The sequence below is a fragment of the Parus major genome, chromosome 5, assembly GCF_001522545.3.
Source record: "Parus major isolate Abel chromosome 5, Parus_major1.1, whole genome shotgun sequence".
In the NCBI taxonomy this organism is placed as follows: Eukaryota; Metazoa; Chordata; class Aves; order Passeriformes; family Paridae; genus Parus; species Parus major.
The window spans coordinates 6,329,686-6,348,533 of NC_031774.1; the positions used below are offsets into that span (position 1 = coordinate 6,329,686).

The 18,848-nt window shown below is 61.8% G+C and overlaps 3 protein-coding genes across 3 annotated transcripts in view; 1 reads left to right on the forward strand and 2 right to left on the reverse strand.

Moving 5' to 3' along the window:
• Window positions 1–21: 21 nt before the first annotated feature.
• MED19 (mediator complex subunit 19) lies at window positions 22–2,093 on the forward strand. The gene is made up of 5 exons (XM_015629944.2): window positions 22–258; window positions 608–864; window positions 938–1,034; window positions 1,116–1,210; window positions 1,340–2,093. The coding sequence occupies exons 1-5, from the start codon at window positions 60–62 to the stop codon at window positions 1,400–1,402; spliced, it is 711 nt and encodes a 236-aa protein (XP_015485430.1). The 5' UTR covers window positions 22–59; the 3' UTR covers window positions 1,403–2,093.
• ZDHHC5 (zinc finger DHHC-type palmitoyltransferase 5) lies at window positions 2,003–14,254 on the reverse strand. The gene is made up of 11 exons (XM_015629929.3): window positions 12,961–14,254; window positions 7,568–7,689; window positions 7,056–7,213; window positions 6,799–6,971; window positions 6,597–6,699; window positions 6,153–6,244; window positions 5,939–6,071; window positions 5,397–5,520; window positions 4,565–4,677; window positions 3,540–4,420; window positions 2,003–3,238 (listed from the first exon to the last, which is right to left on the reverse strand). Exons 1-11 carry the CDS (start codon window positions 13,062–13,064, stop codon window positions 3,073–3,075), a joined length of 2,169 nt encoding a protein of 722 aa, XP_015485415.1. The 5' UTR covers window positions 13,065–14,254; the 3' UTR covers window positions 2,003–3,072.
• Window positions 14,255–18,274: 4,020 nt separating this feature from the next.
• RTN4RL2 (reticulon 4 receptor like 2) overlaps window positions 18,275–18,848 on the reverse strand; it is a 21,443-nt gene continuing 20,869 nt past the window's right edge. Inside the window, exon 4 of the mRNA XM_015629651.1 lies at window positions 18,275–18,418. Within this exon, the coding sequence (XP_015485137.1) occupies window positions 18,275–18,418 (144 nt within the window). The remainder of the gene's footprint in view (window positions 18,419–18,848) is intronic.

Below are 18,848 nucleotides of genomic sequence, written 5' to 3' on the forward strand. Positions count from 1 at the left end.
AGGGGCGGTGCTCGGCCAATGGCGGGGCGGGGCGGCCCCGCGCGGGGCACGCCGGGAATATGGAGAACTTCTCGGCGCTGTTCGGCGCGGCAGAGCCGCCGCCCGCTGCCGCCGCCGCGCTCGGATTCGGGCCCGCCAAGGCGCCGGGCGCTGCGGCCGCACCGCCGCCCGCCGCCTCAGCCGCCGCACCGCCGCCGGGCGAGGACGCGGCCCGCAAGGCCGCCGCCGGCCCCTTCTACCTGCTGCGGGAGCTGCCAGGTGCGGGCGGGCCGCGGGGCGGGGCGGGTGCCGCACTCGGCCAATCAGCGCGGCGAAACGCGGCCGCGGGGGAAACTGACGGCGCCACCAGCCAATGAGGCTGCGGGGGCGGGGTCACGCAACGGGCGGTCTGGTGGGGAGCTGGGTGGCGGGGGGTCCCCGGGGCCGGGGGTCCCGGTGCTGGGGGGGGTGCAGGAAGTCCCGGGGCCTGGGCACGGCTGGGGAGAGGGCGCGAGGATCCCGGTGCAGGGGAGTGCAGGGGGGTCACGGAACCTAGGCGCGGCTGCAGAGAGGCCTGGGGTGTCGTCGGGGCGTTTCCCCCTGCCCATATTGCCCCGCGGCCGCACAGGCACGACAGAGCTTACGGGCAGCACCAACCTGATCACACACTATAACCTGGAGCACGCCTACAACAAGTTCTGCGGGAAGAAGGTGAAGGAGAAGCTCAGCAACTTCCTCCCCGACCTGCCCGGCATGATCGACCTGCCCGGCTCCCACGACAGCAGCAGCCTGCGCTCGCTCATCGAGAAGCCGCCCATCTGTGGCAGCTCCTTCACCCCCCTCACGGGTGCCATGCTGACCGGCTTCCGCCTGCACGCCGGCCCGGTGAGCCCCGGGGCCTGGAGCCTGGGGGGTGGGAGGGGCCCGGCCCGGCCTGACCAGCTCCGTTTCTCCACAGCTGCCCGAGCAGTGCCGGCTGATGCATATCCAGCCGCCTAAGAAGAAGAATAAGCACAAGCACAAACAGAGCCGCACGCAGGACCCGGTCCCCCCAGGTAAGGGCTGCTGCAGCCACCCCCCTCCTCCCCTTCAACACCAGCAGAGCATCGGCTCATCCAATGCTTGCATTTCTCCAGAAACACCCTCGGACTCCGACCACAAGAAGAAAAAGAAGAAAAAAGAGGAGGATCCGGAGCGGAAGAGGAAGAAGAAAGAGAAGAAGAAAAAGAAGGTGAGTGCCAAGGCTGGGGTTCAGTGCCCAGCCTGTGGACCCCTGAAGGGCTCTCTGAGCGGCCAGCTCCAAGGGGCTGTTGCCCAGCAGCTCTCATGCGTTCTGTCTCTGTCTGTCCTGCCTCTGCAGAATCGGCACAGCCCGGAGCACCCGGGGGTGGGCAGCTCCCAGGCCAGCAGCAGTTTACGGTGAGGCCACGCCAGCAACGCCCTGGGGATCCCCCGGCCCATGGGAACAGCCCCAGCTGACCCCAGGGACTCTGGGGCTGGCCTGGCCCCCTGGCTAAGAGGACACCCCTGCAGCCCCCCAGGACCAGGGGCACGGACTCTGTGGGTGCTGACCTCGGGCTTTTGTACCTGAAGAACCTGGAGCATCAAAGCCTCTTTCAGTTACTTTTTAAAGTCTGCTCTGAGGAGGGGCTGGTGGCCATGGCTGCTGTGACCCTCAGCTGTCACGGAGGAGCCCAAACCAAGGTGTCCCTGGAGCGTGTGGGGTGCCCTCCTCTGGATCCCAAACCTCACCAGCACCCATGACACCTTCCCTGGAACTGCTTTTCCCATGCCTGGAAAATTCTTACCTTCTGTGGGAGCAGAGTTTGCCTCAAGGCGGTGTCTCCCCAAAACTGGGCCAGGCTCAGCTCTTACCAGACCCCCTTCTCTCTCTCTCTCTCTCTCTCTCTCTCTCTCTCTCTCTCTCGGGATCGGGGGGAAGGCCAAGACCCTGAGGATCAGGAGCCCTGGAGGGACTGCTCCATCCCTGGACACCAAACAAAGCACACGCACTGCCCTGGGGTGGCTCATTAAATATCCTTTTATTCCTCGTTTTTAAAATGGCTGATAATAATAAAAAACCCTGTCGTGGCTGTGTGGGGCCACTGGAGCTATTGCTGTAGAGAAAGAGTCCGGTGCTGCCAGCAGGGCTTTGGGGACGGGGAGCACGGGGCTCCTTGGCTGCGCTTTTTTGGCATGTGATGAGAAAATATTGCTTTCCGGGGATGCACCTGCCTCTTCCCCGAGCGAGCGGAAATAAAAACACCCCTGCGACAGCGAGAAACCTCCTCGGAATCATTAACAGAAATAAAAAAAGGCAACAAAACCAACAACCCCCCCGACCACAGCCCCTGGGGAAAGAGAACAAAGAGCAAAAACTGCGGATGGGGGATGCTGGGGCCTCTGCGCCAGCTCAGGCTGGGGATGTGGGGGTGCTGCCCCCACCCTGCCTACTTCCCCAGGCCCCCTCAGGGGGGCTGGAGGCTGCAGACATCACAGATCTGGGAGGGGAGTGTCCAAGGATGGGTACCTGGTACCCCATGGCCCCCTTCAGAGGGGGGGAACAGTGACACCCAGCACCTACCACAGCTCCTTCCATGAGTGCAGGAGGCGGCCCCACGTCCCTCCTTTGGGGACAGGGACAAGGTGCAGGGGACCCAGGCCCTGAGCAGGGTAGTTTCTTCCTCTCTGGGCAAGATATATAATTTCTGCTTCTTTTTTTTTTTTTTTTTTTTAATATTTATATTTATATATATAGATATTTATATATACACACACCTGGTAACTCGGAAAGAGAAAAAAAATAGAATCCGTAACAATAATAATAATAAAAAAAAGTATTCTGGTTTAAAAACAATCCGTTCCTACCACGCCAGGCGAGCGGGTGATTGCACAAGGCCCACAAGTGGCTGGTGCAGCCGAGGCAGTGCTGGGGCTGCAGCCCCCCGAGCCCTCCCCGAGCCCCCCGTGGGTGTGTGCCAGCCCCCATGGCCTGGGGGGCAGAGGGAGGAGCAGAGGAGGCCCTGCCCGGCTCTCACAGGAGTCCACAAGCCTCTGGCCGCCGCTGGGGAGGAGGGGAGGGAGCTCTGCCCCTCATACCGAGATCTCGTAGGTGGTGCCCCCCACACCCGAGACTTTTTTGACACCTCCGCGGGTGGGGCTGCTGAGGGGCACCGGCCCCGGGCCCGGCGGGGCTGAGCCCAGGCTCTTGGGCTGCCCATTGGACTTGCTGTAGGCTGTTCTCATCTGCACCTCGTCCCTGCAGGAAGGAAGCACAGACATGGGATCAGGAAAAGGGACAGGTCACTGGCACCCAGCATTGCCACAGCCCTGCCTTCCCTAGGGACCAGCACCCACTCCAGATTCTGAGGAGCCCATCGGGTGACTGAGAAGGTATGGAAGGCACCAGCTGTGTTCTGGGAAGAACTGGAAGATTTCCCTTGCTCTTCCCAGCATCTCTCCCCAGGGTGAGGTGTTCTACTGCTCCAGTGGCTTGGAGGGACACTGGGTGAGGGTCCCCCCACAGGCCACAGATGCCCCAGTGCCATCACAGTACTCACTTTGGTGCCAGTAAGGGCTGCAAGGCCACCTCCTCGATCTCGGGGCCGCCGGCCTGAGAGGCTGTTTTTTGGCTGCTGTAAGACACGGATTTGCCGAGGTGGGGGGCGGCGGGCTGGTCGGGGGAGCCCAGCGAGCGCACCCGCAGCGCTTGGGGGGGCTCGGGCTTGCCAAAGCGGGGCAGGGCCGGGCGGGTGAGCGGGTTCTTGCCCAGGGGCGAGCGCTTCGAATCGTCCGAGGAGGAGCTGGTGCGGGGGGCGTTGCTGGAGCCCGGCGTTGACTGGATGCCCGAGTCCGCCAGCCCCGCGTCCTCCTCCCGGCCCGGCACCGGCGGCTGCTGCAGCAGCTTCTCCCGTTCCTGGATGGAGGCCACGATGTGGCGGGAGAGATTGTCATAGCGCACGGGCGAGGGCTCGCGCGGCACCGCGTGCTTGGGGGAGGCAGCGCTGGCAAAGCGGCCGTGCAGGTCGGTCTCTCGCTGCTGAGCAATGCGGGCTGACAGGAAGGGCGAGGTGTAGCCCACCGGTGGCTCGGGCTCTGGGCCCGCCTGCACCGACTCGAAGTCGGGGCTGTCGGAGGGCGTGAGCAGGCTGTCGTACGAGAGGCTGCCATTGCGCGTCTGGTTCACCAGGCTCTTGTAGGAGGTGGAGGTGGTGCCCTCCGAGCGGATGGACTGCAGGTGGCCCGTCTCAAAGCCCGTGCCCTGGGCCGACTTGAGGCTGGAGGAGCGGGAGCCACTGGAGAGAGGGTCAAAGTGGAAGCTCTTGCCAAAGGTGGGTGAGCGGAAGCTCTCGGGTTCCAGGCTCGGCTCTGAGCGGTAGCTGGGCTTGTGGCCGCTGTCACAGATGGAGTTGGGCTCCTTCAGGCTGTTCACTCGGCTCAGCTGAGGGGCAGAGGGGGAGCGGTTACCCACAGAATGACTATGGGGCCCCTGTGGAGCTCCAAATGCACACCCTAAACCCTTCCCAAACCAGGAATGGGGCGGCATCCCCTCAGGGCTGGTCCTTCACGCCAGGCTCAGTCTTACCTTGGCGCTGGTGGAGTGGGGCAGGGCCGCCGAGCTGCTGCTGCTGCTGTAACCGGGCCGGTACTTGTACATGGTGGGAGTCGGGGGGCTGTCCTTGCCTAGCAAGCTGCTGTCTGCGCCGGGAGAGAGGGGCACGCTCAGGGCGGCTGCGGGCACGGAACGCGCTGCCCTCCCTGCCCGAGAACCGAGCCTGGGGCGGATGGACTAGGGGCAGGGACGGGCTGGAGGGGAGGTGCACCGGGGTGGGAGAGACAGACTGGGAGGAAGGGTTGTCCCCACAGCCACATGTGTGAGGCTGGCACTTCCGTGCTCCTGAGGCAGCCCTGGCTGGGTGACACCCTGGGGGTGCACGGCACAGGGGTGTCAGGGCGCTCAATGGGACACACACACCCCACAGTGGGCAGCAGGGCTGGGCAGCAGACCCCAGGCAGGGCCGGGAGAGCTGTGGGGTCTCCAGCTGCTGCAAAAAGCAGCTGCCACAGGCTCTGCCCATCACATCCCACCTCTGGCCAGGCCCACACGATGCCAGCCCCAGACGCTCTGTGCCGCTGAGCCAGGCCCGCCACCACTTCGCCTCCTCCGTCCTGGCAGTGCGGTGGCTGCAAGGCACAGCTCCCGGTGGCTCCAGACAGCGCCATGCTGGCTCGGCCTCTGGCAGAGCAGAGCTGACTGCGAGCATCCCGCAGGCTTCTCCATGTGCAAGGGGCCACATACACCGGCCCAGGAATGCTGACGTGCTCCAGGTCTGCCCTACGGCCCTGGTTCCTGGCCTGCCTGGTGCAGCCCTGGGCTCCCCTCCCAGCGGCTGCCAGGGCTCTGGTGCCCTCCTTACCCTCAGTGGTGGCCAGGGTTAAGTGTGTCCTCAGGCCCGTGTAGCGGCTGAGGTCGGGCTTAGGTGGGGGTGGCGGCTCGGCGTCAGCAGACTGGCTCTCCGTCACCTCCAGGCTCCCCTTGGACTGCAGAGACAAAGCGCAGGTGGGGTCAGGAGGGGCCAAGGCCTCAGCCCCCCAGGGCTGGCAGCGCATGGACAGCGGCACTGAGGGCTCCCGCTGCCTCCCAGGCCATCCGACAGAGCAGGGGCGGCGCGTGCCCCGGGTGAGTGCTGGAAGTGCCAAGGAGGGGGAACCTTCAGAGGGTACTGTGTGGGGAAGGATGGGACCAGTAAGGGCAATGAAGGGGGCAAAGCCTCATGTGGTCACTGCCACATGGGAGGGGGACAGTTCCCATCCCACAGGGACACAGAACAAGACGACATGGAGGGGGACAGGGAACGTGACCAGGCTCACTCGGTTCTCTACTCACGGATGCAGGCTTGCACCCCTGGGCTCCATGGAGGGCCCCAGCGCAGGCAGCGCTGGTCCCCACCTTCCTCACCTTTGTCCTTTTCAGCTCTGTCTGGATACCATTGTCCATGATCTTGACAGTGATCTGACCGTCTGACACCTCAGGCCGCAGGAACGGGGGTCTCACCAGCACGGTCTGCTCGGCCTTTGGGCGCCCGAGGTACCTGGAGAGGGGGTGGGAGGAAGGTCATATCCTGGAGCCTGGGATGAAGCAGTGTTTCCAGGGATGCAGAGGCTGGGCTCACCTGGGGGCTGGGGAGCTGCAGAGGACCCGGCTGACATTCTTACAGCAACCGTTGGTGAAGGGGTTGACACCCCCGCGGAACTTGCCTGTCACCTGCAGGATAAAGGAGTGTCACAGCCAGCCACGCCAACTCCCTCAGGACAACCTCCCAGCACAGAGATCCTGCAAGATCCTGCTCCTTTTCCTAGTCCCTGTTTCAGTGCTCAGCAACCACTGAGAGGGTATTCACCTCCTGGGCCCCAGAAGTGCCTGCCTAGTTCCGTCCTCTGCACCCCAATGGATGCAGCTGCCCCTCAGTCATCCTGCGCTCTATCTCCCCACCTCATAGGCCTCCCCCAGTTTTAATCCAGCTCCTCCACAACCATCCTCTCCCGGGAATTCCCAAAATGTATCCGTAGGTGGCCTGGCCAGGCTGGCAGACACCCCCATAATCCCCTGGACGTACCTGTTCATTGGTAGTGCGGCCCCTGGCCACGAGCACCACGTGGAAGCCCGTCAGGCCAGCGACGGGAATGAAGAAGAGCCCGGCCACACACATCACCACCATCCTGCCACAGCCAGCTAAGGAGCAGCCACAGCCCCGCTCGGCACCGCACCGCCCCCAGACCCCACCACCCCCTGCCCACTCCCACTGCCCAGGAGGATACGTGACGGCCATGCGGACACCGGAGAGCTCCTCCACCTGATACAGGACGTAGAGCAGCCCGAAGCCGAAGACGCCCATGATGTGCGTGGTGAGCGACAGCAGGAAGAGGAAGAAGTAGCGGTAGTTGCGCCGCCCGATGCAGTTGTTGACCCAGGGGCAGTGGTGGTCAAACTCCTGCCGGGGATGGGGCACGGTGAGGGGGTGCTTGCGGGGCTCCCTGCCCCAGGGGGGCTGGCAGAAGCCCTGGCAGCTCCTCACCTCCACGCAGTTGTCGCAGACGCTGCAGTGGGAGCAGCGCGGTGGGCGGTAGAAGCGGCAGGTCGCGCACCACTTCATGCGCACCTGGATGCCCTTGATCTCCACCGTCTTGTACAGCGGGGCCCGGAAATCATCCTCCTTGTCCTCGTCCTCCTCAGCTGACGGGAACACCCCGGCATGGCGTCAGGAACCAACCAGCCCCTGCCCGCCCCAGCTGAAGGCTCCCGGCATCACCTTCCTGTCACCTGGCACAGGGACAGCCAGGACCCCCAAACACAGGCCGGGGGGTGCTCTCCCAGGCCCTGCCCCAGAATCTTGACACTGCCTGAGCCCCAGGGACCCAACATGGGGTGCTGAACCCAGAGCTGCTGTCCCTGTAGCGCTTGTCACTGCCTGATCCCACTGGGCAGGGCAAGGAAGGCTCCTCACCAGCCTTTTGGAACCCAGAAATCCCCTTTACCTCCAAAGAAGGGTGCAAGAGGGCAGCTCTTCCCAGCCAGAGCCAGACTCACCTCGAGGGAATATGCCTGGGTCCATGAAGGTGGCCATGCTGAAGTTGGCCAGCACGAAGAGGAAGACGACGGCATTGTAGGCAGGGATGACTGGGGACACGTAAAGACTGAGCCCCGGGCACCTGCAGGCACAGTGGCTGTGAGACCCTTGGACCCCTCACTTGTGTCACTCCCACTGCCTCCCACTCTCCTGGGGCTCCCAGCAGTGCATCCCACACCCAAACCGGAGCCACTTCTACAGCACAGCCTGACCCTGGCCGGGGGAGCACATGGGGCCACAGCAGAACGTGCTCCAGGCATCCATCAGGAAGCAAAATTCCCCTTTGGGAGGACCACACTGGAGGGTCCCACAGAGCAGTGGTGCTGGGAACAGGGAAAACCAGGCTGATGACATGGGGGGCACCCAGGGACCCTGCCAGAAAGCACCTGGACGTCATCCTCCCCATGCCCCACCAGCTGCTTGGGGGCAGAGGGGACCCTGTGAGGGGACATGAAACCAGCACCAGCTCCGGTGCCTCCAGAGCCACTCATGTTCCTCACATCCCAGAGACAGCTCCAGCAGGACATGGGGACCCCAGCCAGCACCCAGCTCTTCCAAGAGGCCTGTGAGAGCGCAGTGAGGGAATCACCCTGCTCCCTCTTGCTCCAGCAGGCGGGCACGGGACATCGGGCTTCCCCCTTGCAGGCGCCAGTGTAATTCCCTAATCTGCTTTGCTGCTGGGATTTAATCCCACAGATCTAGGGCAGCATCTGTCCCTCTCTTCCCCCACCAGGCTAAGTGCCGATGGATTTAGGTGGCCGGAGCAGCGTGAGGCTGGGTGGGCAGGGCGACATATGGTGCCAGTGCCGTAATCCCACACAGGTTGGGGTGAAGGGGCAGGCGCTGGCCCTGTCCCCTCCTCCACCACCACCCACGGGGACGGGTCCGCTGCTGAGAGGCTGCCTCGGGAGCCATGGCAAGGCTCCAGCTGTGAATGAGCCCTTGGTGCAGGGCTCTGTCCCAGTTCAGGGCCCTGAGGAGGGCAGGGGGGGCACCCCAAAGCGAGGAGCAGCAGCTGTGCCAGGGGGGACTGCCCCGGGCAGGGCAGGAGAAGTGGGCACACCCTTCTGGCACACACCTGGCAGCACAGAGGGTGAGGCAGGCAGGGCACTTCCAGCACCAAGCACCGCTCCGTACCCCAGGGGGGCTGGGTACCTCATCAGTGGGACCTGCCCTCACAGGCAAAGGCTGAGGCTGGTTCCCATCCAGGCACAGGGATGACAGCAGTCAGGCAGACTTTTGGCTGTAGGACATCCCTGGCAAGGAGCACAGCATGGCCAAGCCACTCAGCATACTCCCTCCTCCTCCTCCTCCTCCTCCTCTCCTCTGACCCCTTCAGGCCCCACACACCACAGCAAGCTTCTCCTGCAAACCACCTTCCCCACGCCTCTTCCCCCCGGTTCCTGAGGAGCCGCCTTGCTGGGCACCCTGGGCGCTGCCTCCCTGCCCTGTATCAGGCTGGCATCTCCCAGGGTGGCATCTCCTGGCCCAGCCCCCCGAGCTCTGCCCCGGGCTGGGGAGCGGCTCCTCCAGCGGCACCGGCCATGCCGGCCCTGCCGCCTCCACTGGAAGCCAGCCAGGAGGATTCTCCACAGCTATGACGGGCTGGAGAGGAGTTCTCCTCTCCAGTCTGTGCCCCAAAACCCTCGGAGAGCAGTGCTGGAGGCACAGGACCTACGTGACAGTGTCTGGCCACAACCCAAGCAAGGGAAGAATCACAGAGTCATGGAATCACAGAACTCTTCAGATTGGAAAAGCCCTCCAAGATCAATGATTCCAAATGCTTCCCCCCAGGACTGTCAGGACCACCACTGAACCGTGTCCCCAAGTGCCACAGTCACATGTTTTTTTGGTGACTTCATCACTGCCCTGGGCTGAACCACCCCTTCCATGAGGAAATTCTCCCAAACATCCAAACTAAACCTCTCCTGGTGCCACCTGAGGCCATTTCCTCTTGTCCCATCACTTGTTCCTTGGGAGAAGAGCCCAACCTCACCTGGCCACACCCTCCTGTCAGGGGTTGTAGAGAGTGAGGATACACCAGAACTGAGGACCCCATGTCCCTGAGCTGAACTCCTACTCCACTTGGGAGAAGCCTCCCTGCCTCTGCTCTCTGCTGGACAGAGAGGGTCAGGGGGCTCATAGGAGCCCTAAAATTAGGAAATGCCCTTCCAGAAACCCTGCGGAAGGAGCTCCTCTTTCCAGGAAGGGAAATCCCAGCCCAAACCTTTGCTTGAAAGAGATGGAGGGGAGCCAGGAAGACCTATGGTCGGGCAGTCATCCCACAAAGGGAACAGCCAACAGCCGGGCTGAGCCAAGCACACAGCCTGGATCCTGAGACAGAGCCCAGGGAGAAAGGGAAGGATCCAGCTGCCTCAGAAAGCTCTAGGGCAGGGAGAGAGGGAAGGACCAGGGGAAGGGAACACCTCTGTGCTGTCCTGACAGCCAGCCCTTCCTGGAGTGACACAGAGCTCCAGGGGCAGGATAGTGCCCAGCAGGTCCCTGGGCTCAGACACACTGACAAGACCCCTGGGATGGGATTCACAGGCCAGGGCAAGCACAACACCCTCCCTAGGGAACGCCAGCTGCCTTCCTGGCTCCCTCACACCCAGAGACCCCCGTGCTGTGGGAGGGAGGGAGGGAGGTGGGAATCCCCACAGGGCAAGACCACCCAGTGGCATCTGGCATCGTGCTGGTGACCCTGAAGTCAGGGAGTTACTTCTTGGGACCATCCCCACCCATGGGAGGGATCAGGGTCCTCTGAAGGGAGCAAAGGTGCTGCCCATCCTTGAGGGAACCTTCTTATCAGGAGAGTGATGTGTTCCTGCCTTTTGCTCTCCTGAATAGAGAGTTTGGGGCTGTGGGCCCTGCCTCGACCCCGGGGCACACAGGGCAGGAGGAGCAGGAGCAGGAGGAAGGCTCCTCACCATCGCAGCCGGCCACGCAGGTCCCGCAGCACCCGTCGGGTCCCCCTCAGGATCAGGATGCAACATGCTCATGGCCAGAGGAGCTGTTGGGACTTGTCCCTGGCAGCACATGAGAGGATCTGGGAAACCTCGGGCACCATGAGTCACAGCGGGATGCGAGACGGGCTTTTTGCTACCAGTCATGCCCGGAGAAGCCTGTCCCTCCCTGCTGGTATCCCCTCCCCAAGCCCTCACTCCCTGCACTCTCCCAGGCACAGCCTTCCCTCCCTGCCTGTTCTCCAGCTCTCCAATGGCCTTGGCACAAACACAATCCCTGCTCGCCATGACCCCCACACAAGCTTGGATCTGACTGGGAGCGGGCATGACGCTGTGTCCCAGTGGCACTGCCAGCCCCGGGGAGGGGACAGGGAGCCTGAGAGCCAAGTGCACCAGCAGCTGGGACCAGCCAGTGGGGAGATGGAGGAATGGACAAATGCACCCCAAGGGGGAATTTCCATCCTAAATCAGCACCTGTCTGAAAGCCCAGCAAGCCTGGGACCTCCACTCATCCCAGGGGGAGGCAGGAACATTCACCCTCCCTCCAGTGCAACCGGCCTCATTTCCACGGCCATGTGCTCAGCAGCAGCTCCTAATTAAATTAATCAATTAAAGAGAGTTCTTGGCCCAGAGATACAAATCCTGGATAGACCAAAAAGTGTCCAGTGGATAGGCTGGAAGCAACACAACTGGAGCCTTAAGAGCCCTGCTGACCCCTGGCTGCTCCCTGCTTGGGGGAGGCCTCGCAGAGCCAGCCCTCACAGCTTCCACTGCACTTCCCAAAGGATGAGCCTCAGGTTGGATGCTGACCAGGCGGGGAAGGGCTCACGCAGGAGGCAAACCTCGAGCCCCACGTCCCTGCCAACCTGCTCCAGCACCAGGCAGACGCTGTCCTAAGGAACCCATCCCACCGGGAGCCCCGTGTGAACGCTGTGCTGGGTTTAATGGGATGCTCTGAAGTAGGATAAACAACATCGCTGACCTGCAATTACAGCGACCTGCCCGGGTGTTCCTGCCCCGGCCAAACCTGCTCCACGGCGCCGGCTCCGGCGCTGCCTCTCACTGCTCACTGATAAGCGGCTGCTCCCGGCACTGCTCGCACCCATCGTGGCATGGGCTTGGGGTCCAGCTGGCCGGCTGTGCCAAAACAGAGCCAGCCTGTCCCCTAAGGTCACACACGGGGTGGCACACACAGCTTGGAGGGCACCGCCTGTTCCCTCTGCTTCTCCTTCATCCCCCTGGCACAGGAGCAAGAGTCAAAGACTTCCACAGGCATCTGGCAGCCTAGAGCAGCCAAACCCTGAGCCTGGGAGCCTGGTGACCGCTCAGTGTCCCAGCAGGGGACAGCCACACGCTGCTGAGTGACACTGCCAGCTGCACCGGGCGCTGGACGGGGCGAACCAACCCCACTCCCCTCTTCGTTAAGTCGTCAAGTTCCCCTGTCCCTGCCCAGCGGCTGCCAAAGCCACGGTGACCTTCCCACCACCAATGGCTCCTTCCCAGGGAGTGGCAGCAGCCATGGCATCGGTCCCTTTGGCCTCCCACAGCTCCAGCTGATTCCTGTGACCCCAGTGAGTGGGAGAGGCTCTCCCTGAAGCAGAGGGTGCACGCCCTTCCTGCACCCTGCCGGGACCCCAAACACATCCCTGCTGAGACCCTGGGAATGCCCTGCAGGACTTGGTAGCCATTCCAGCTGCCATGCTCCAGCTTTCCTGCCTGGCACACTGTGCCATGGTGCCAGCCTGGCTGAGCCACTCTCTGCCAGGCTCCCTCAGCACCCTGAGGTTCTGCTCCCCTGCCTGTCACCCCCCTGGGCACGTCACTGAGGCACGTGTCTCCAGGCAGGGAAGAGCAGCAGCCCAGGGATGTCATCACGCCTCTCTAGCACCCGGCACCATCTCCCAGCCTGGTGGGACCCCAAGGCCCCTGTGACCTGCTGACCATTTCCCTGGGGCCCCCTCCAGGGACATGGAACCCTTGTTGCCCCAGGGCAGGGGACAGAACACAGCAAATGATCCGCACAGGGGTCAGAGTTCTCCTCCCCGAACTTTCCTTTGTGGCTCGCAATCAATTACGAAACTAAAAATAACACGTGTCCTGCCCCAGCCCACCAATCCACCTCGCCTGGCTCCAAAGGAGAAAGTGATCCATGCGCTTTCCACCCACAGGTCACAAACCAGTTCCCAACCCAGCTGACCTGGAGCTGAGTGGTGCCTCACCAGGACAACCAGCACACAGCTTGCCCTGGGAAAACTCATGGAGTGAAATGGCTCCCGCTGTGGCTGCAGCACCCAGAGCTCAGTATCCCCCTTCCCTCTGGGAGGAAATCCCAGCTCCTCTCCCCCGTCCCTGCCAGCCCTCCCCACTCCGGCCGAGCAGCTGCGACTCACGTGAAGGCGAAGAAGAGGGTGGTGGCTCCCACTAGGAAGATGGCAGCAGCGGAGACCGGGACGTACTTGCTGGGTTTGAATCTCTTTCCAGAGGCTGCTGGCATGTTGGAGCTGTGGTGGGGGGTCCGCCCCGCAGCATAGCCCAGGCCCCAGGGGACTCAGAGCAGGATGAGAAGGGGAGGGGGACAGGGGCTGACCCCTACCCTGCCCCCACGCCTGCTCCTGGGGCGAGTTCCAACCGGGGTGGACAGTCCGGAGAAGGGTCTGGAGCAAGAGGCCCAGGAGAGGAGCCCACTCTAAGCTCTGCCCCGTGGGAGCTCACAGGTGCAGGGAAGGAAGGTTAAAAACATTAAAAATTCACAACAGAGAAGGGGATTTGGGTTTAGGACAACCGTTGGAGTGGGAATGCTGACGGCCCTTCTGAGCCTCAGTCCAGGCAGCAGCCCACAGGGAGCAGAACTCCAACAGGCAGGCTCTGAAGGGAGGGAATTCCCCAGGCTCAGGCAGGGCGCTCCCCACCCGGCCAGCACCCCGAGAAGAGCACCGGATCAGCAAACTCCTTGCAAAAAAGCCACTCCAGGAGCCTCAGGGAAGCCACTGCTCCTTTTTAATCCGCCTCTGCTGTGCCGCAGCCCCCGGTGCTGCACGGGAGGAGGGGGTGGTCTCCAAGCAATCCCAGCTTCCTCACGGAGCTGCCCTGCCTCCTCCTCCTCCTCTCGCTGGAGGGGTCACGGAAACACTCTCCCTGATTTCACCGGGATCTGGGGCTGGCTGGCGGTGGCCGTTTAATTTTATTTATTTCTCTCTTGTCTGTTAAAGCCGAGGAACAGCTGGTGCAAGGTTGAGCTGTAAATCCTTTCTTTCGAGGGGGGCGGAGGGGAAGGTCTGGCAGACTGTGGGTTTTCCTACTTGCTCCTTTCTCCTGACCCCCCAGGCCCTTCCATGGGCTCAGTATCCATTTGGCGGTTGGGGAGCGACAGGAATTTCATTAAATCTTCTCTGCAGCAACCACTTCCCAGCAGGTGAATGGGAAGGGGGTGTTCAGGGAGCACCTTTACAACCCCAGCAGACACCAAAGGGTGGAAGTGGTGCTGAGCAGCTCTGTCTCACCCATGGCCCAGGCGGTGCGGCGGGAAAATCTCAGTTTGTTCCAAACAGCTCCATTTTCCCCTCCCCCTTCTTTCTTCATTCATCCATCCGTCCGTCTTTTAAAAAAAACTACATAAAACCATTAAAACTCGAGGTCTGGTGCGCCACAGCTCACCTGGAAAAAACAACAACAGAAATTAGCATGGCTAGAGAAGGGATGGAGCCGGCTCTCATTAGCCACAGCAGCCTGGCCACAGCGTCTCCCGTCCCAGCCCAGGGGCACTGGCTGCTGCAGGAACTCCAAGCCACCCCCTCTACCACCAAGAAACCCACCCCAAGCCCTGGAAGGACACCATGAACTCCCTCCTGCAGCTCCAGCTCAAATCCCAGCACCACTGAGTGCTGGCTCCCTGAGGCGCAGGGGATGAGCAGAGGGCTCCAGGACTCAACATAAGGGTGGAGACCATAGGAGGAAAAAACATCCAGGAATTTCACCCCCTTCCCTGGAGGGTAGGAGACAGGAGAGGCCCATGGAAAACAGCAATCCCATGATCGGAGGTGGCCTTTGCAACTCTGGATTCATTAGGAACTGTAGTGCCAGGAAAGGAAAAGGAGGAGTGAATTTGAAATGACGAAGCTCAGGGTTAGATGGGATATTGGGAAGAAATTCTTCCCTGTGAGGGGGCTGAGGCCCTGGTACAGAGTGCCCAGAGGAGCTGTGGATGTCACTTTCCTGGAAGTGTCCAATGCCAGGCTGGATGGGGCTTGGAGCAAGCTGGGAGAGTGGAAGGTGTCTCTGCCCATGGCCTGACCTCCCCCAAGCAGCCACAAGCCCATCATCCATCATATCCCACCGGTTCCTGCTGCTACAGCCAGCACTCCTCACCTCGTCATCGTCTGTCACCCACCCTGCCCTTGCTGCCTCCACGGCGCTCCTCCAGGGCCAAGCGGAGCCTACAGCTCACTCCTTTCTCCCTTCCAGCTTTCTCTGCCTCCCCAGTTTCTCCTTCGGGGTGGGCAGGGAGCTCTCTAGCGCTGACTAAACGCGGGTGAAGGTTGGGAGAGCTGCGGCACCCAATTAAAGGCAGGTTTAATGACAAGGATGTGTTACCATCAAGTGGGTTCAGCCCCAGCTCACAGAGTCAGCCACCTCGGCTGACTCACCCAGGAACAGCTCCCACCACTCGGCCTCTGCAGGACAAAGCTCAGCTTCCCACCCCAAGGCTTCCCTGCCCTTGGGAGGGAGAGGAAACGTGGGGCCAATGCTCTGCACAGCCAGGAACATGCAGGTTTCACCTGGCAGCAGCTCCTGAGTGGAGCAGATTGAACAGTGACACCAGGGAAAGCTGTTTTTCGTAGCAGGGACAGAGTTCCCTGGAGAGCAGCAGTTTCCCAGCCCCGCTCTGCCTATTCGGGGAAGAGCCCAACACCCCACAGAGCCGAGCCCAACAGCAATTCCAGGGATGGGCTATCGGAAGTCCAGGCCTGACATCACGGCTGATTGCTTTAGCAGCAGCAATCTGCTCCCAGAGCACCCGGCCCTTTGAACGCTCCGCCATGGAGGCACGGCCACACCTTGGGTTCAAACAGACGCTGCCAGGCAGAAGGAGCTGTTCCCTGATAATTCCTCCTCCGGAGATCCCCACCCTGCCCTCGCAGGGAGCCATGGGCATGCGTCTTGTGGCCTTGCTCTGCCCCAGCCCTTCCAGCCAGAGATCCAGGCACTCCAGCCCTTCCAAAGGTAATCCCTGTGGAGCTGTGCGTGCCAGAGTCAGCTCCCCATGGAATCAGGTACCCATGGGACAGGTCCATGAGCAGGGGGAGAGCTCCAGTGCTGTCATTAGTGACATCCCAGCGAGAAGCAATGCAAATGCATCCCTGCTCCAGCCACCTGTGCCCAGAATAACTCCACAACTCTTCGAACAGGAGGCTGCTGAGCCCATCCCGGCTCCCAGAGCCACCACACTGCTCCCAGGAATGCCTCCCCGATCCCCCTGACATGCTGAGACCCTGCAGGACTCCCCAGCCCCAGCCCTGCTGCAGAAGCCCAGGCAGAAGCTGTCAAAGTGCAGCACAGTGTGACAGCATCTCTGCTCTGCAATCCTTAAGGGGTCCAGGAGAAACACGAAGAAAATCGACCCCAAATTCCCACAGACTGCACTAATTCAGGTCCAAATTCTCCCAAACACACATATTCTTTCCAAGCCATGCCCTTTCCCAGCCCTACAACCTCCCTACCTCTGGTCAACCAACCCTTTCCCTCCACTTTCGCCCCAAGTCTTTGGTCTCTCTGGCCACTTTGTCCCCATCCAGAAAAGCCACTAAGACTTCCCTGCTCCAAAGAGTCCCCAACTCATCTTGCTTACCTGTGGCCTACACGGGCTCTGCTCTTGCCTCCCATTCCTTTCCCTCTGCCAATTCCAGCCCAGCAACTCCTCCTCTCCTGCTGCTCCTCCAGACTTGCCCTGCTCCTTCCTCCCCCAGCGCCTGTGTCACTGCTCACTCCCCCTTCCCTCTCCCTCAGAAATTCCACCTGCTTTTTCCATCCCAGCACCTCCTTTTCGGAGCACTTTGCCAGTTCCACTCTGCTCAGCCACCTCCGGAGCAGTCATCTCCACTCTCCAGGGCTTCCCCTCCACTCATACAGGGGAGCTGCTCCTGTTTCCTTCATCTCCATTTCTGGGCATTTCTTTTAATTCCAAATTCCCTCCCTTGGGATATGTGCAAGCACGACTGCTGCCACCTTCCATTTCTTTGAGCCTGCGTCTTCTTTTCTTGGGTCAAGGCCCCGTAAAGCCTCACTGATTTCCTCCTTTTACTCCCCTCCCAGCCCCGTGCTCCTCCTTCCCACCCCACTCTGCTCATCTGCTCCAGCCCCTCTCCAGCCTTTCCACACGTGGCAGGGTGCTCCATGGCTTGACCCTTCTGGAGCATGAGGCCCACCCCACGTCCACTTGGATGGGGACACAAGTGTCTCCAGCTCCCAACATTCCCTCCTCCCTCTCTTCAGCTCCTCACTCTGCTCCTGCCCAGGAAGGAGGAAATGCACCTCAGCATCAACCACACGGCTCCTGCCACTCCTGGGATGCACGGCACAGGCAGGACAGAGCTCCCTCCCTGTTACCGGCTCCCAAACCTGCGTCACTCGCCGGGATCCGCAGCTCTCGACCTGCCCCGATCCAGCCGAGTTCCCATGGCGCAGGGCAAACACACAAACAATTCCTTCCACGTGAGGCAACTCCCAGAGAGGGCAGATCCCGGGCTGCACGATGTGCTCTACCTGTTCCCACTTTGTTTTGATCAGCTGCATCCCAGAGCTCCATAAAGCCATTCCAGAGCTCGCTGCCTGGCACTGTGAGTGAGGGGCATCCACAGAACGAGGAACTTCCTCCTTCCTCTGCAGCTCCCTCTTCTCACCCTGTCCTTGCACAACCAGCTAACACTTCACACTCCAAAATCCATCAGACAAAGTGCAAACTTTCCCAAACCTGGCGCTGTGGCCAGAGCAATGCCAGCGTGAGATCCCCACCGGTCACTGCCCTCTCAGGAGCACCTGCCCAAACAGGGCAGTCTGGGGACACTTCCCTGCTCTTAATTCCAAAGAAGGATGCACAGCAACGTATGTTTGGCCGCCCCTTGGTTCCAGGTGCATCCTGCACACCTGCCCTTCTCCCAGGTGGATGTACAGAAGGATCAACACAGAACATGGAGAAATATTCCACTGAAGACAGCCAGAAGGCTGCAATCACTCCGTGCTTATCTCCTGCCTGGGGCTTACACCGCTCCCATCCTCCTTCCCCAGCCCATCCCACTGGTTTACACGGGATTAGCCCCATTTTATGGGCAAAGCAGGAGGAACAATGCCTCATCCATTGAGGCCGCGTCCCAACGGGCCCTACAGTGAGCAAGCACAGCACCAAGCCTCTTGTCACTGTTAGGAGACACCGGGCACAGCGACAGGTGGGAATGTCCCCAGCCAGGCCCCTGACAGGGGAGTTCAAGGTCTCCCCTCGGACCCACCCAATCACCACCCTCTCCATTCCCAGATGGGGCTCCAGGCCTCGGGAACCAACAGGAATAAACGCCTGCTAAAGCAGCAACTGGGCCCGGCAGAGGGATGGTGGTAACTGGATTAAGCTCAGAAAGAGGCTCCAAGATAACTCTGGCTTTGATCGAGACAAGGCCCTGGTTGTACTTTACATGTCCCAAAAACCCGAACAGCCCCCTAATGCCCAAATCCAGCTCTGTGCCGGGGCGGGAGCCGGCCGATCCGGGGGAACCACTTCCCAGAGCCACAGGGAGCACAAGGACAGCCGATCCCCTCCCGAATCGGCGCGGTCAGGGGGGTGGAAGGCCGGGGCTGGGGACCTGCACAGCTCAGGTGTTTGGGAATCTGGGAATTCTGAGGAGAGGCCAGGCTGGACCCCTGCCAGTGTCCCCCCAAGCCGGGAGCAGGGGCCGTGCCGTGAGGAGAGGCCGCGTTGTAAGCAGCGGTTCTCCTTCGGCCGCGGCACAGAGGCCGAGCTCCGGTGCCCCAGAACAGTGCGGTGACGCTGTTCCCGGGGGCACCGGGGACAGGCCGGGTGCGGGACGGCGCACTTGTCCCCCGGGAGCTCCCTGCGGCAGCTCCGGCCGCTCCCTGGCCCCGGGCGGTTTCAAGTCGCGGGGACGAGCCCCGCTCCGGTGCACTCACCCCGCATCCGTGCGCAGGGGCGGCCCCAGCCCGCGGGGCACCGCTCCCCGCCAGCCCCGCACCGCCGCTCCCGCAGCCCCCGGCCCGCCTCCCCACGGCACGGGAG